At 43.3% G+C, this 16,334-nt stretch overlaps 1 protein-coding gene across 2 annotated transcripts in view; it reads left to right on the forward strand.

Annotated features, from left to right (window-relative positions):
- ATP13A3 (ATPase 13A3) overlaps positions 1 to 16,334 on the forward strand; it is a 449,747-nt gene that overhangs the window by 309,944 nt on the left and 123,469 nt on the right. For both annotated transcript variants that reach the window (XM_082249624.1, XM_082249623.1), the window contains exons 18-19: positions 664 to 817; positions 6,131 to 6,251. In XM_082249624.1, the coding sequence (XP_082105750.1) occupies positions 664 to 817; positions 6,131 to 6,251 (275 nt within the window). The remainder of the gene's footprint in view (positions 1 to 663; positions 818 to 6,130; positions 6,252 to 16,334) is intronic.

Genomic DNA, 16,334 nt, shown 5'->3' on the forward strand with positions numbered 1-16,334 from the left:
AAATAATTAGGGGAATGGAGGACATCAGCTATGAGGAAAGACTACAAGCACTGAACCTATTCTCTCTGGAGAAGAGACGATTGAGGGGGGATATGATATCAATGTACAAATACTGTACTGGCGACCCTAGCATAAGGAACAAACTATTCAGAGTAAGGGAATACAATAAGACACGTGGCCACTCACTAAAACTAGAGGAAAGGCAGTTTAACCTTAAAATGCGTAAGGAGTTCTTCACTGTAAGAGCGGTAGGGATGTGGAATTCTCTTCCACAAGCAGTCGTATCAGCAGGGAGCATTGATAGTTTCAAAAAACTATTAGATGGGCACCTTAAAGACCACAACATACAGGGGTATACAATGTACGGTTAAAAGCAAACACACACACACATCATAGGTTGAACTGGATGGACTGATGTCTTTGTTCAACCTCACTAACTATGTAACTATGTATCTCTATCAAACACAGGAGCTCTCCAGAGAGAGGTATGTTTACTTTGCGATTGTGTGACATTTAAAATGTCAAACAATGTGGCTAGGAATTCCTATGAGGGACATAAAGCTTCTCTCCATGTCATGTACTGCAATACCTACGTTTTTGCCCACTTTTTCTAATAAACCATGTAAAGTGTTTTTTTTTTTTTTTTTTTTACATTTTTTGCAGACATCATATGAAATTGGAATTGTACGACAGTTTCCTTTCTCTTCAGCCTTGCAGCGTATGGCAGTGGTTGCCAAAGTGCTGGGAGAAAAACGGATGGATGCTTATGTGAAAGGAGCGCCAGAAGTGGTAGCCAGCCTTTGTAAGCCGGAGACAGGTAAACTACCGTTTAATATTATTTAATTCTTCTCTGAAGTGTATGTAAATAGTTACATAGTCTGGTTGAAAAGTAAAAATTCCATCCAGTTCAACCCAATAGAATGGAAATGTTTTTTTATACAATCCTATATACACAATACTATACTCACAGTTAAGTCCAAAGGAAGTCAAAAAAACATGATCTAATTTGCTCCAGCCGGGATAGCGAAGGGGGATTTCTTCCTGATCCCCCAAAAGACAATCTGATATTCCCTGGATCAACTTTACCTATAAATATTAGTATTCAGTTATGTGTAGCTAAGAAAGAATCCAGGTCTTTTTTTTTAAAACCGTTGACTGAGCAAGCCAGAACCAGCTGTTGATGGAGTCTATTCCACGTTTTCATAGCTCTTGATGTAAAAGAAGCCTTTCCATATTTGGAGATTAAATCTTTCTCTTTTGTTCATTGATGGACACAGCCCCTTTTCTTCTTGACCATTGGGTTATACTTCCCCCTACAGGAGAAGAACAGTAGGCAGGAAAAAGCTTGACTAGGCCTATGGGGCAGTCCCAGGGGGTATACTCCCACTCTCAGCTATAGGCACTCAGTTTGTTCTGCCTAGTCAGGAGTAAGGACCTAGTTCCTTGCTGAGATCTCTGGTCCTGGCAATTTTTTCCTTTTTAAATTGAATTTTTTCCTATCTTTGTTTTGTTCCTGTGACAATCTACAATCAACTGCCTGACTGGGCGACGAACTGGATTATCTAGATCCAGAGGGTCCTCCTAGTCTTGCCAGTGAGCGTGTGCAGGCCTCAGCTCCGCGCTAGGTCAGACGCGCCATAGCCCCAATGGACGGGGCTGGTCTGCGAGGTAAACGTCTTGCGAGTGCGCATACGACCTGGCCTAGGCCTGAGTTGCAGCGTTCCTTTTGGCCGACTGCCCCCCATTCCGATTAAGCGATGGTCTGTCAGGAACAGTGCTGTCCCTTCTCTTCCCCTTGAGTGTTTTAGGATGGACATGGGCCCCTCCCTGGGGTGGTGGGCCCATGGGGTTCCCCTCCTTCCCCCCAGCCCCTCTAAAATCACCCCCACTCCCTGGGTGAGGTTATGAGCTGGCTTTTGTCACAGGCTCTTAAGGGGGGCTTGTTGGAGTTGCTGCTCGCCAGGTTTTTCCTGCTCAATGGGGCGTTAAGCAGGGTTCCTTGCCACCCTGGTAATTGGTGACTAGGGCAGGGATGTCCTCTGGGCTCCCCACTGTGGTTGTTGGGCTGGGGGAGTGGATGGTTTAGCATCCATGGGTCTGTACCTCATGCTAAGTGGCTATGTGGCTGATTCGTCAGGACCTATGTAGGGTGGCTGAAGCCACTATCCTTCATTTGGTCATCCACCCACCCCTCTACTGCCCCTGGGTGGTCGGACGCCTCTGTTGGGGGGCAACCACAGTGAGTTTAGAGGAAGCCCCCGTTCTTTCTTTTGGTCTGCCTGGCTGGTATTCGTGCACTTGCGGCCGGGCCTCCACAAAAATTTAGGCCGCGGCCTACTAGGCCATGTGGCCAGCTTGGCGCCTCCAAGCAAGGAGGAAGGAAGAGGTGGCACTGTGTGGGCGGTTTATTTATTTGATTGTAGCCATGCCGCCATTATTGTTAGCACTGTCATACCATCAGGGTACCCTGCCTGCGCATTCGTGTCATGGCGGGCAGCCCTCTTTTAAGAGAGCTATTTCCTATTATGCGGGCCTCTATGGAGGGGCTCGGAGGGCGACCCCCTTGTTTTTTTGCAGGGTCCAGTAGGTGGTCAATTTGTAGGCCCTTCTCTGAATATGTTTTCCGGGTGAGCTTAGTATATAGCGCCCCCGTCCTCATCGATCTCATCAGATCCAGGAATCTGTTGCGGATGCGAGTCACCCTACTGGGTCTGTGTCCACGTACCCTGAGTGCTCAGATAGTGAGGATGATTCTTCTGCTCCTCTAGCGCCCATAAAAAGGCGCTGGTGGATGCACTGATTGTGTCAGTGTGTGAAACGTTTAAATTGGAGGATGTGGCTGATGCTGCGTCCGAGGCACCCATCCCTTTTGGCACCCACAGGCCCTCCAAAGCAGCGAGGGTGTTTCTGTTTTCTGTTTACTTTGACAACATTGTCACAAAACAGTGGGGTTGTCCAAAAACGCACTCTTGTGGTCCCTAAGCGTTTTGCTTTGCGGTGTCCGTATGAGGATTCCCTGATTAAAAGTAGACGGTCCCACCTGTAGTGGACTCACCGGTTTCCAGGTTAAATAAAGCTACCTTAATTCCGGTTGAGAAGTCCCCGATCTTTAAAGATCCGGCTGATAGGAGGGCGGAGGCTTTGGCCCGCCATATGTTTCGCTCTGGCTGGTTCGGCACTTAGGCCAGTATTTGCTATTGCCCTGGTGTTGCAAATTTTGATCGAGTGGGCTAAACTTTTACGCCGGGACCTAGAGGGGAAACCACTTTTCCCTGCCTTTGCAGGGGCTATGGTTTATCTGTCATGCTTCTTCGGATGCAGCTCCTTTTGATCTAGGCTGTCTGTGTCCTCAGTGGTCCTTCGGCATATTATCTGGCTGAAATGGCAAGACACGAGAGGTTCTTCCAGACCTACGGACAAGGCTTCCTCTGCATGAAGGGGGGCCTTACCCGTATCTGGGGTGGGGGCATGTCTTTCCGGATCCGTGAACCTTCCTGGTACAGGACAAGTGGGTCCACTAAGTCATTCGGTCCAATGACGAGATAGATTCAGTCTTTTCCTCCACAAAGGTTCTTCCCTCCCAACCTGCACTTGTCCCCAGATCGCTTACGGAGTCTCTTTGGGGCAGTGCAAGACTTGTTACTTCAAGGGGAGATTGTTCCGGTTCTGACTTTGTAAAGTTTTCAGGGATTTTACTCAAAACTCTTTACAGTTTCCAGGAAGGAAGGCAACGTACATCTGGACCACAAGGTGCTAAACTGCTTTGTACAGGTACAGACGTTCCGAATTGAGTCCATTTGCACGTTAGTGGCATCTCTACGTCAGGGGGATTTTCTGACTTCTATTGACGTCAAGGACTCCTACCTTTACATTCCAATATGTGCCGGTCACCATCACTTCCTCCGGTTTGCCATAGGCGAGGAGCATTATCAGTTTGTGGTGTTACCCTTTGGTCTCGCCTCTGTTCCTCGGGCCTTCACAAAAGTGTTGGCCCCGGTGCTAGCATTGTTGCGTCAGCGGGGCATCGCGGTACTGGGATACCTGGGCAATCATCTTCTGCGAGTGGAGCCTCCGACTTCTCTGATGGACAACTTGGAGATGACTCTGTGAACTCTGAGGGAGTTTGGTTAGATTCTTAATCTTCAGAAGTCTGCTCTGATTCCATCCACAAATATGAACTATCTGGGTCTGACTCTGTACTCAGCCTCAGCCAGAGTTTCTTAATCTGGAAAAATTCCAGACATTGCGGGAGGCAATTCAGCTTCTGTTTGTCCGGCAGACAGTCATCCCTCTGGGCTTGCATGCGAGTGCTGGGCCTGATGGTGTCTACCTTCGAGATGGTTCCATTAGCACAGTTCCACACGAGATCTCTGGAAAAAGAAATTCTGGTGAAATGGGAAATCGTTCTCCAGTACTTCGACAGGGAAAATCCTTTCTCCCCCAGTACTTTACGGTTATCACCACAGATGCCTGTCTGGGAGGGGAGGCGTCCTCGGCGCAGATTGTGTTAATATACTTGAACTCCTGGGGATAAGACCTTGTCTGGATCATTGAACAATTCATCTTCAGGGGTGTCCGGTACGAATTCAATCGGACAATGCCATGGCCTATGTCAATCACCAAGGGGGCACAAGAAGTGTCCTGGTGGCTCAGGAAGTAGCCAGCATTCTAAGGTGGGCAGAGCGATTAGTTCCAAACCTCTTAGCTGTACACAGTTCAAGGAAGGTACAGACGTTTGTGGCATGGTCTCCGGATCCTCTGGCCGACGCCACAGATGCATTCTATTGGCTCCAGACTGGCCTTGCCAGTCTTGGTGCTCCGATCTGGTATGGCTGTTCGCCGATGCTCCTTGGAGACTTTCCCTCAGGGAAGGTCTGCTGTCCCAAGGGCCAATTTTCCATCCTGCTTTACAGTTGCTGGCTTTAACGGCTTGGCTGTTGAAAGCAAGGTGCTGAAGGATAGAGCTTTGTCTGAATCGGTGATTCCTATGCTATTAAAGGCTAGAAAATCTACCTCTGGGAAGATCTACCATCGTACTTGGAAGACGTACATTGCGTGGTGTGAGTTTCTTTCCCCCTTTTCCTCCAATGAGGGGTTGAGTAGTGCCTGGCCTTGGGTACCATTAAGAGCTCGGTTTCAGCCTTGGTGGTTTTCTTTCAATGCCCATGGGCCACATATTCCTTGGTGCGTACCTTTATTCAGGGAGTTAGACACTTGGCTCCTCCAGTGTGGTCTTCATTGCCGCCTTGGGACCTCAAATTTGGTTGTCCCTTCTCCAGAAACCTCCCTTCAAAAATATTCAGGAGGTTCCCCTGCTTGCATTGTCCCAGAAGGTGGCCTTTTTGATGGTGATTACTGCTGTGTGCAGGGTGTCGGAGCTGGCGAAGTTGTCTTGTCCACCTTACCAGGTGGTTCATAGAGATAAGGTGGTTCTTCGTCCCTGTCCGTCGTTGCATTCCCTGGATGTGGTTCGGGAAATCGGGGTGTACCTGGCAGCTATGGAGTCTTTTAGGAAGTCAGACTTACTATTTGTACTTACGGATGGACCTCGGAAAGGGTTGGCAGCTTCTGCTGTGACCATTTCCAGATGGATCAGACAGATGGTAATTCAGGCCTATTCCATAAGGGGTTAGATTCCTCCTTTCCCTACTTAGGCCCAATCTATTCGGGCACTTAGTACCTCCTGGGCCTTCTGTCATCAGGTGTCAGTGCTGCAGGTTTGCAAGGCGACCACCTGGTCATCTGTGCACACTTTCACAAAGTTTTAGAAGGTGGATGTGTTATGATCTGCGGATGCTTCTTTTGGCCTCAAGGATTTACCGGCTGCTGTTTAAAGGACCTGGTCCTCTTTGAAGGTGTATTGTTTTTTTTTCAGGTGAGCTCCGGTTGTTTATGGTTGAGCTCCATGTTACCTGATTGGCTACGGTTTAGCCTTGGTAATATTTTCTTGCTGTTCCCACCCCTCAGTTTGACACTGCTTTGGGACGTCCTAATGGTCAAGAAGAGAAGGAGCTGTGTCTGTCAATAAATGAAAAAGAAATTGGCATTTTTGACTTACCATAAAATCCATTCTTTTGCTCATTTATTCTAGTTTAAAAAAACAATGTATTTATACATTTTATTTTTGTAGTTCCATCAGATTTTGCAACTGTTTTAGAGGACTACACAAAGGAGGGATATCGTGTTATTGCACTTGCACACAGAAAGCTGGAGTCAAAAATTGCATGGCACAAAGTCCAAAATATTAGTAGGTATGGAATTCATTTTCGTTTACTTTTATTGCATTGTGTAATATCAGTGGGATTATAGATGGAGTTAATAATTTTTTAACCCCAACTCCAGGCAATTGTAAAATACTACATTCTAATCTCGTTATTTATAAAAAAAAAAAATGTAGTTTATATTTTGACAGAGGGAGGAAGAGCAGAGTGAGCTAATTAGAACTGTATTTCATTGCACAATTCTATCAGAGTATCTCTAGGAGCTGGTTTACAGTAATTACCACCTTTTACTATCCAATCAGTATGTGGGGAGGTCAACAAACATTTTTTTACAACGTATGTGCAATTGAGAAACGTGACATTGTTTTCCACATTAATCTACAGTGTGGCAGGGATGCCCTAATTACAAGTCTGGGTGAGCAGAGTTAGAAATCTTTGGACAAGTAAATGTGCCTCATATGTGTATTTTAAGTGTGTATTGCACTCGTAGGAATTGTGTGGCATCATATCTGTTTTTCTCTTTATGTATTTTTTTGTTCTCTCATCCCTTCTTTTACCCTCCTCTCCTCCTGGAAATGAGACTGGGGTAAAGGTGCGCATCCTTTCGGGCTTTGATTGTTTTCTTGTATTTATTGATTTTACTGACTCTACCAACAATAGCCATTTTCCTATTCTGCGGTTTCACAGAGTAAATTGTTATGCCCATTTACGATGAATGGCCATTTTATGTTTTTTTTTTTCTCCTGATTACAAGTGCCATCTATTTTTCTTCATGGTGAAAATCAATATATTGACCTGTTTAACAAATATTTGTTTACATTTACCTACAATATAATAAGTACAAAGTACATCTATGGGTGCAGTGATGTGTCTTCTGTAGGAACTAAACTTTTTCATTCTGTTTATGTCCATATCCATTCTTGCTATTGTACCTTTGTTTTGAAAAAAAAAATGCTTCCTGAACACTTTTTAGGTGTATCTAATAGATTTTTGGCTGCTTTTCACGAAAAAAAACTTTTTTTGAACTGATCATGTAATGTTTTGTAGAAATCTTCTGTTTTTAAATTTGCATTGCCGCACACTTGAAAGAAACCTATGGAATCATGCAACTGTTATTGAAGCACATCCCATACACCAAGTACAACTAGAATATCTGCGGAGACCTAAAAGTAGTGGCTCTGCTGCTTGGAATGCAGCTCAGATATACCTAGTACTGTTGCTGCTTATGCTAATGGAACAGCTGTGCAATTGAGTCACATTACATTAACCCTTTTACTGCCAGGTTCGTATTGTGTACGGACCTACAACAATGCCTGCAGCTGGCCAGGTCTGTACTGCGTACGGACCTAATTTCTCCCTCTCCTATAAGCTCCTGGTCACTTCAATGACCATGAACCTATAACAGAATTGTTCAGACTTACTCTACTGAACAATTCTATAACTCTGATCAGCAGATTACAATCTGCTGATCAGCATTATTAACCTAAATTTCACCCCCGGCACTTATTCCCCACCCACCCCCCCGTAAACCCAATCCCATGAAGCTACCTTTAGAAGCTGGCATACCTCCTCTGCCGCTCCCGCCAGCTTTAGGTGCTGCTGGGGCTTGGAGGGGATCTCTGCAGTTCCTCCGCAGCCTTTCTGATCACTCCTCCCCCTGTATCGGCCTCCCGCTCCCCTGAGCCTTCCCTGCTCCGGCATCCCTCCTTTACCAGCCTGTAGCTGCTGACCGGCACTATGTCCAGCGAGCTGACAGCCGGGGGGGGGGGGGGGGTTTGTTGCTGGGGCTTGGGGGGGGGGGGGAGGGGACTTGGTAAACTTGTTTACTAGTAACACAGTAACAGAAGTAATATCAGCGCAAATGGATAATAAAAGTCATATAAAGCAGCTATACTCTCAGGTCAAAAAACACCCATTTCAAAGTCTTATATAAAATAGAGCAGCGCTGACGGAATAAAGTGTTAAAAGATGAAACGGCTTCAGTGATAAGAGAACTAATAGTCCACGCAATGCCCGTGAGGAAAAAGGTGGCACACACTCTCTGGTTGAAGAGACAGGTGCGCTTGTGCACTCGCGACCACCACCATATGAAATGGCCTCTCACCTTAAACCTGCTTGTCATAGGCGTATAACAATCGAGCAATCATGGAACGGTCATCCCCAAGTAAGACTCAATGGATCGGCCCCACTTCACAGCAACAAAGCCAAACAGTTTCCCTGGATGAGCTCTGGACAGCGGCTCCACTCAAGACCATGCAAGCCCATAGTGTGATACTGACAAAACTTTAATAGTAAAGTGCATAGAAAGACAGCCTCTTACTTGGTAGTAGATAAAAAACAGCAAAACTGTCACAGCGGTACTGGTGGGTCCTGCAGGCAACCTCGCCGGATTTCCAGACAACAGCGGGTGACGTCAACGGCTCCGCCTTCGCCCCCTCTCTGTAGTACAGTGGACCTAGGCAGCCATCACTGCTGACGGCTCTATTGTCTAATGAGAGCTTTACTATGTCAGACTGTCTGTTTATGAATTGATAAGGAGTCTCTATACAGACTCCTTATTCATTCATGTAAAAAAGAGATTATGGGGGTCTGTTTAGACTTATGATATCTCACCAGAGACCCCCGCCTCTCCATAGAAAACAATGGGTGGTCTGATTGGACCCACTGAACAATGGATAGGCAGACCCGACCGGTCTGCTTGTGTAAAAGAGGCCTAAGGCCTTTTTCACACAGAGCATACACAGCAAATCTTTACAGGGGTGCACAGGTGTTCCGTGCATCTCTGTGCAGACAGTCCCATTGATGTCATTTGGAATGTAGCAACTGTACGAACAGAGCCATTGCTCTCAATTTGATATTCATTTAGGTCCACTTGCATGCCCCTGACTGCCTTTGGGATCACACTGTCTGCCTTTAGGATCGTACACCCACACAGATGTCAGATTGGGAACAGGAGCTATGCCTGTGCAGCTGTTGCTTCCCAATTGACGTAAATGGGACTGCCTGTACAGGGATGCATGGAACACCTGTGCCTCCCTGTGCAGGTAAACATGACCCTCTATGGGCATACACTAATCATAAAATTTGAAAATGGCGCCTCCTAGTGAAATAGTTCTACAAAAATTAATTCTGCAAAAATAATACGGCAGCCATCAATTTTTTGGTGTATCCAAAAAATGTAATAGGTAAAAGAGAATTTGAGGCGCCATATCTAAAAGTGCTAAGTGCAATACATGTGATTAATACATATGCAATGCTAAATATGTGAAACAATTATGTGCTAAAAACCATTATTTAAAAATATGCAATAATGGAATTATTAAAGTCCATTAATTTATCCAAAGCAAGAATTCCACCACAGTTGTGACAATGTGCTCAAACATCTCAAACAAGATGTATTACATCCAACACTGTATCTTGGCCTAGGCCGAGAGCGGCACTTTGCAGGGGGGCGGCAAAAAAGCTCCCCACACGAAAAAAAAAAAAAAATAACAACAATAATAGTCCCTGCCAGATGAAAAAAAAAGAAAAAAGTCAGATTTGACATTCTTCTTTACATTTACCAAAACCATGTAATAAAAGGACAAAGCTAAACATACATTCACTCTGTAACCAATCAGGCAGGCCCTTGTACTACACATTTGATGGTAGCTCAAAAGGAGATTGTACAATCCGATTGTATAGAATATGGCCAGCTTAAGGCTCACTGTGCATGTTACAAAAGGTGGGGCCTAAAGAGGAAGGGGTGTGGTTTTTAGATGGAAGGGCGAGTCTTAAATGGGAAGGGGTGTAGCCTTGACAGGAAGGGGTGGGTCATATTTCAATTAGGGGGTGCACAAGTTTAGTCAGGCCGAGCCCAGCACAAAAGCTAAATACACTACTGATTACATCCCTTGCATTTACCACATATAAAGAACCCATCCCTATGCAGGAATGTAGTTCCTTTCTTTGGTGGATTAATAACATTTTTTGCTATAAGGTTTCTCAGCCCCGGTGCTCTTTTATACAGTCAGGTCCATAAATATTGGGACATCGACACAATTCTAATCTTTTTGGCTCTATACACCACCACAATGGATTTGAAATGAGACAAACAAGATGTGTTTTAACTACAGACTTTCAGCTTCAATTTGAGGGTATTTACATCCAAATCAGGTGAAAGGTGTAGGAATTACAACAGTTTGTATATGTGCCTCCCACTTTTTAAGGGACCAAAAGTAATGGGACAATTTGCTTCTCAGCTGTTCCATGGCCAGGTGTGTGTTATTCCCTCATTATCCCATTTACAATGAGCAGATACAAGGTCCAGAGTTCATTTCAAGTGTGATATTTGCATTTGGAATCTGTTGCTGTCAACTCTCAATATGAGATCCAAAGAGCTGTCACTATCAGTGAAGCAAGCCATCATTAGGCTGAAAAACAAAACAAACCCATCAGAGAGATAGCAAGAACATTAGGTGTGGCCAAATCAACTGTTTGGAACATTCTTAAAAAGAAAGAACACACCGATGAGCTTGGCAACACCAAAAGACCCGGAAGACCATGGAAAACAACTGTGGTGGATGACCGAAGAATTCTTTCCCTGGTGAAGAAAACACCCTTCACAACAGTTAGCCAGATCAAGAACACTCTCCAGGAGGTAGGTGTATGTGTGTCAAAGTCAACAATCAAGAGAAGACTTCACCAGAGTGAATACAGATGGTTCACCACAAGACGTAAGATTGGTTAGCCTCAAAAACAGGAAGGCCAGATTAGAGTTTGCCAAACAACATCTAAACCTTCACAGTTCTGGAACAACATCCTATGGACAGATGAGACCAAGATCAACTTGTACCAGAGTGATGGGAAGAGAAGAGTATGGAGAAGGAAAGGAACGGCTCATGATCCTAAGTATACCACCTCATCAGTGAAGCACGGTGGTGTTAGTGTCATGGCGTGGGCATGTATGGCTGCCAATGGAACTGGTTCTCTTGTATTTATTGATGATGTGACTGCTGACAAAAGCAGCAGGATGAATTCTGAAGTGTTTCAGGCAATATTATCTGCTCATATTCAGCCAAATGCTTCAGAACTCATTAGACGGCGCTTCACAGTGCAGATGGACAATGACCCGAAGCCTACTGCGAAAGCAACCAAAGAGTTTTTTAAGGGAAAGAAGTGAAATGTTATGCAAGGGCCAAGTCAATCACCTGACCTGAATCCCATTGAGCATGCATTTCACTTGCTGAAGACAAAACTGAAGGGAAATTGCCCCAAGAACAAGCAGGAACTGAAGACAGTTGCAGTAGAGGCCTGGCAGAGCATCACCAGGGATGAAACCCAACGTCTGGTGATGTCTATGCATTCCAGACTTCAGGCTGTAATTGACTGCAAAGGATTTGCAACCAAGTATTAAAAAGTGAAAGTTTGATTTATGATTGTTAATCTGTCCCATTTACTTTTGGTCCCTTAAAAAGTGGGAGGCACATATACAAACTGTTGTAATTCCTACACCTTTAACCTTGAAAGTCTGCAGTTATAGCACATCTTGTTTGTTTAATTTCAAATCCATTGTGGTGGTGTATAGAGCCAACAAGATTAGAATTGTGTCGATGTACCAATATTTATGGACCTGACTGTAAATAAATGTGGGTTTGCTGGGGAGTAAATATTTTAATGTATGGTCTCTCCAATAATATTGGCCAATATTTTTTAATACTCTTTTCAACACTTTTATATTGTACATTAAAACCTGTTATAAAGGCCAATTTCTTTGTGTTATTCATTTTAGATTTGTCTTTAACTACATCCTGCCCGCCCTATAGCAGAATGACGGCGGGAATGTGGTTGCATTATCCTGACCGGACGTCCTATGACGGCGGCAGGATAATGCACTCTGCGCGCCCCACTGGTAATCAGATCATTGATTACCAGTGCAGACCCTCGGGGGGGGGGGGGGTGCCCACCCATGACCCCGGGGATGCCCACTATGGCAATCAGGGCTCAGGGAGCCCCCCATTGCCCTCCCCATCAGTGCTGCCCGCCAGTGCCCTCCCCATCAGTGCTGCCTATCAGTGCCCAGCAGTGCCGCCTATCAGTGCCCACCAATGCCGCCTATCAGTGCCCACCAATGCTGCATATCAGTGCTACCGATCAGTGCCTCCTCATCAGTGCCTGTCAGTGCAGTCTCATCAGTGCAGGAAAAAAATTATTTACAAAATTGTATAACATAAACAAAAAAACTTTTTTTTTTCCAAACTTTTCTGTCTTTTTTTTATTTGTTTAGCAAAAAAGGAAAAACCTTGCGGTGATCAAATACCACCAAAAGAAAGCTCTATTTGTGGGGGGAAAATTACATAAATTTGGTTTAGGTACAGTGTTGCCTGACCGCGCAATTGTCATTCAAAATGCAACAGCGCTAAAAGCTGAAAATTGGCCTGGGCAGGAAGGGGATGAAAGTGCCCTGTATTGAAGTGGTTAAGTAGTTCCTCCCTTTGCAATTTATTGACTTTGTCCCTATTATTGAACAATTCCTTCTTGTGATACCATTTTTTCAAAAACCTATCAATTAACATGTTAGCCTGCTCAATATAGTAATTTTTGTTCATTACAAATCCTTTAAATGCGGGTGAATTGTCCGTTAGGGAAAGCTCTGGTCCATGCTGGATGGTGACAACTGTAAGTAGATATGTACCCATTCCTGTCCACTGTTTTAAAAAATGTTCTGGTATTTATTAGGTTATCCTTAAAAACTTCCAGGTCTAAAAAGTGTAATTGCTTTTTATGCCAATTTGCTGGTAATTTAATACTATAAACATTTTGGTTAAGGTATTTTAAAAAATGATTTAAATCGTTTTACTGTCCCTCCCAAACAATCATAATGTCATCAATGTCATCAGTATTTTAGTTGCGGTATGGCACAAATATATATTTCTTCTTTCCTTTTATGTAGGAAAGTATTAGCTACACTTGGGGCATACCTTGCCTCCATTGCTACTCCTTTTATTTGGGTGTAATACTCATTATTTTACCAAAAATATTGATTCCCCATAGCCATCTCTAGTCCTTGCAATAAAAATTAAATGTGGGTTTCCTTTTAAGTCTGTCTGTCCTTCCAGGGCCCATTAGACTGTGCTTAATGCGTCCAATTGTTTTATATTGATGTAAAGAAACTCTACATCTACAGTAGCCAGCAGTGTAGATTCACTCACCCCTAAAGTACGTAATGATTTGATTACATCTTTAGAGTCTTTTAAAAAGGATCTCCCATTGCTAGCCAATGGTTGTAGATTATTGTCTAGATATTGACCCACTCTGGTGAAAAGAGAACCAATCCCACTGATGATGGGTCTCCCAGGCGTGTAGTCTTTGTTTTTATGCATTTTTGGTACCTCGTATATGACTAGTGTTTTAGGTGCCCTAATACTAAGGTATTTGGCTTCTTTTTTATCCAAAATTCTCAATTTTGTACCTTTCTTAAAGAGGTTGTAAACCCATAAGAAATGTTGTTTTTTTTTAACCTGAAAAAGAAACACACAGTGAGCTAGTATGCATCGCATACTAGCTCATTATGAAATACTTACCTTAGAACGAGCCCCCGCCGTGCCGCCTGCTTAGCTGTATCCCGGATCGTGGCATCCGGCCATCTAATTGGCCGGAGCCGCGGTGACTTCACTCCCGCGCACGAACGCGGGAGCCGACGGTCACGGCACGGGGCTCTGAAAGAACGGCACCAGCGGCCTTTCCTTCAGAGCGCATGCGCCAGTGATGTCACTGGCTGCATGTAAAGTAAATATCTCCTAAACGGTACATGTTTAGGAGATATTTACAGAACCTATAGGTAAGCCTTATCATCATAGGTAAGCCTTAGGTAAAAGTTGCAGAGGAGGGTTTACTTCCTCTTTAATCCACTCATCCAATTTTTGCTTTTTCTGATGGGGTCCCCTTTTAATTTATTGTAAGTAGTACTATCACTTAGAATTTTATTAATTTCTTTCTCATACTCTTCTTTTTTTAACCACTTCTCCCTGGGTGGACATCATATGACGTCCGTAAACTTTGCGGGAGCCGCCGGCTGGATGGAGTCCCGATCAATGCCGAAAACGGCTTTGATCGGGTCTCCGATGACGTAACCCGGAGGCGGCTTCCATGACGTCACTTCCGGGTTACTGTGCTGCAAAAGGTGGCAAATTTGAAAAACGGCTGTATGCAAAAATGCTGTTTTCGGCGTTTTGCATACAGGGAAGTGTAGTGGAGGGGTCTAGGGTCTTTTAGACCCTCGATTCCCTCCATAAAGTGTACCTGTCACTGCATATTGCTGTCACAAGGGATGTTTACATTGCTTGTGACAGCAATAAAAGTGATCAAATTTTTTATTTTTTTTTAAAAACTAATAAAGTTAAAAAAAACGTATACGGAAGTCGAGCCACAAATGAAATCGCTGTTCAAACCACACGTGAGGTATCGCCGCGATCGCCAGAGCGTGAGCAATAATTTAAAAAAAAGAGCTACACTCTTAACTCTAAACTGGTAACCGTTAAATTTAAAGCGTCGCCTATTGAGATCTCTATTGACCGTAGTTTGTCGCCATCCCACGGGGGGGCGCAATTTTAAACCGTAACATGTTGGGTATCTATTTCCTCGGCGTTACATCATCTTTCACAATATACAAAAAAAATGGGCTAACGTTACTGTTTAGTATTTTTAAATGCAGTGAAATGTGATTTTTCAAAATTTTTCCCAAAAAATGGCGTTTTAAAGACCGCTGCGCAAATACCGCGTGACAAAAAATATTGCAATGACCGACATTTTATTCTCCAGAGTCTTTGCTAAAAAAATATATATAATGTTTGGGGGTTCTAAGTAGTTTTCTATGAAAAAATACTGATTTTAACTTGTGAACAAAAAGTGTCTGAAATAGGGCTGGGGCTGAAGTGGTTAAACGAACCAGTCGTCCTCCCTTATCCACGGGTCTGATAACTATATCCTTTTTCTTTTCTAGTTCCTTGACAGCTTCCCATACTTTAGTGGTTTTCTGGTTTGGACAACCTTAATTTCTTTAAAATCTTGTTGTACCAAATTTTTTAACGCTTCTATGTATTGGTAGTTATTGGTTTTAGGGTTTTTCAAATTTAGTTTACGCGCAAATTTTTCAATATCAACAAATATTTAAAATTTATCTAGAAACTTTGCTTGTGCAAATTTGAGACCTTCCTGTAAGGACTCTTAACTCATCCTTAGAAAAAGGTACACCTGCCAAGTTGAATAACCCATTATCTAACCTTCTCTTTTTCGACCTGCGTCCTCTACATCCTCCCTTTCTGTTCTTACGTAATTGTTTTGTGTTGGATAATGGGATCTGTAAGGTTCCTACCATCCCCTCCATGCCCCCGGTTGCTAGGGATGATAATTACATCCTCACTGTGGACAATGTTGTTGATAGGATCTAGGTGTAAAATCAGATCCCATTATCCAACACAACAATTACGCAAGAACAGAAAGAGAGGATGTAGAGGAGGCAGGTCAAAAAAGAAAGAGAAGGTTAGATAATGGGTTATTCAACTTGGCTGAACTTTTCCAATGAAGAGTTAGAAAAAAATGGTTTATATATATATTTATTGATTTCCTAATGGAAATATTTATATTTTTCTAATTAGAGATGTAATTGATGATCACATATTGTTTGTCACTATACATAATTTGAATTTGTGAATAATGTGTACTATTAACATATGTTTAAAATGTAATGGAGAACAATCAGCGAAGGGTAACAAGCAGGAAGTGCCATTATAACGTTATTCGTTATGTACATAGTGTTGCCTTATGAGTTTATGTGTAATCTCCATTACTGTGTTGCCGATGAGGAGTTATGTATAGATCCCCATTAGTGACTGTATATAGATGGGTGTAAATATATATATATATATATATATATATATATATATATATATATGTACGGGATATTGAGTTTTGATTTTACATTTAGTTGATATATGATTATCAATTATATGAAGTTGTGTGACTTCAGTCTGCAGGCAATAGTAACTTGATTAACAAGTCCATTTGAAATGCCAGCCCTGCTATTTGCACTAGAAAACAAACTGATATGCAGAATAGTACCATTAAGTACTTAAG

This window comes from Pelophylax lessonae (genome assembly GCF_965119305.1).
Source record: "Pelophylax lessonae genome assembly, chromosome: 3".
NCBI classification, from domain to species: domain Eukaryota; kingdom Metazoa; phylum Chordata; class Amphibia; order Anura; family Ranidae; genus Pelophylax; species Pelophylax lessonae.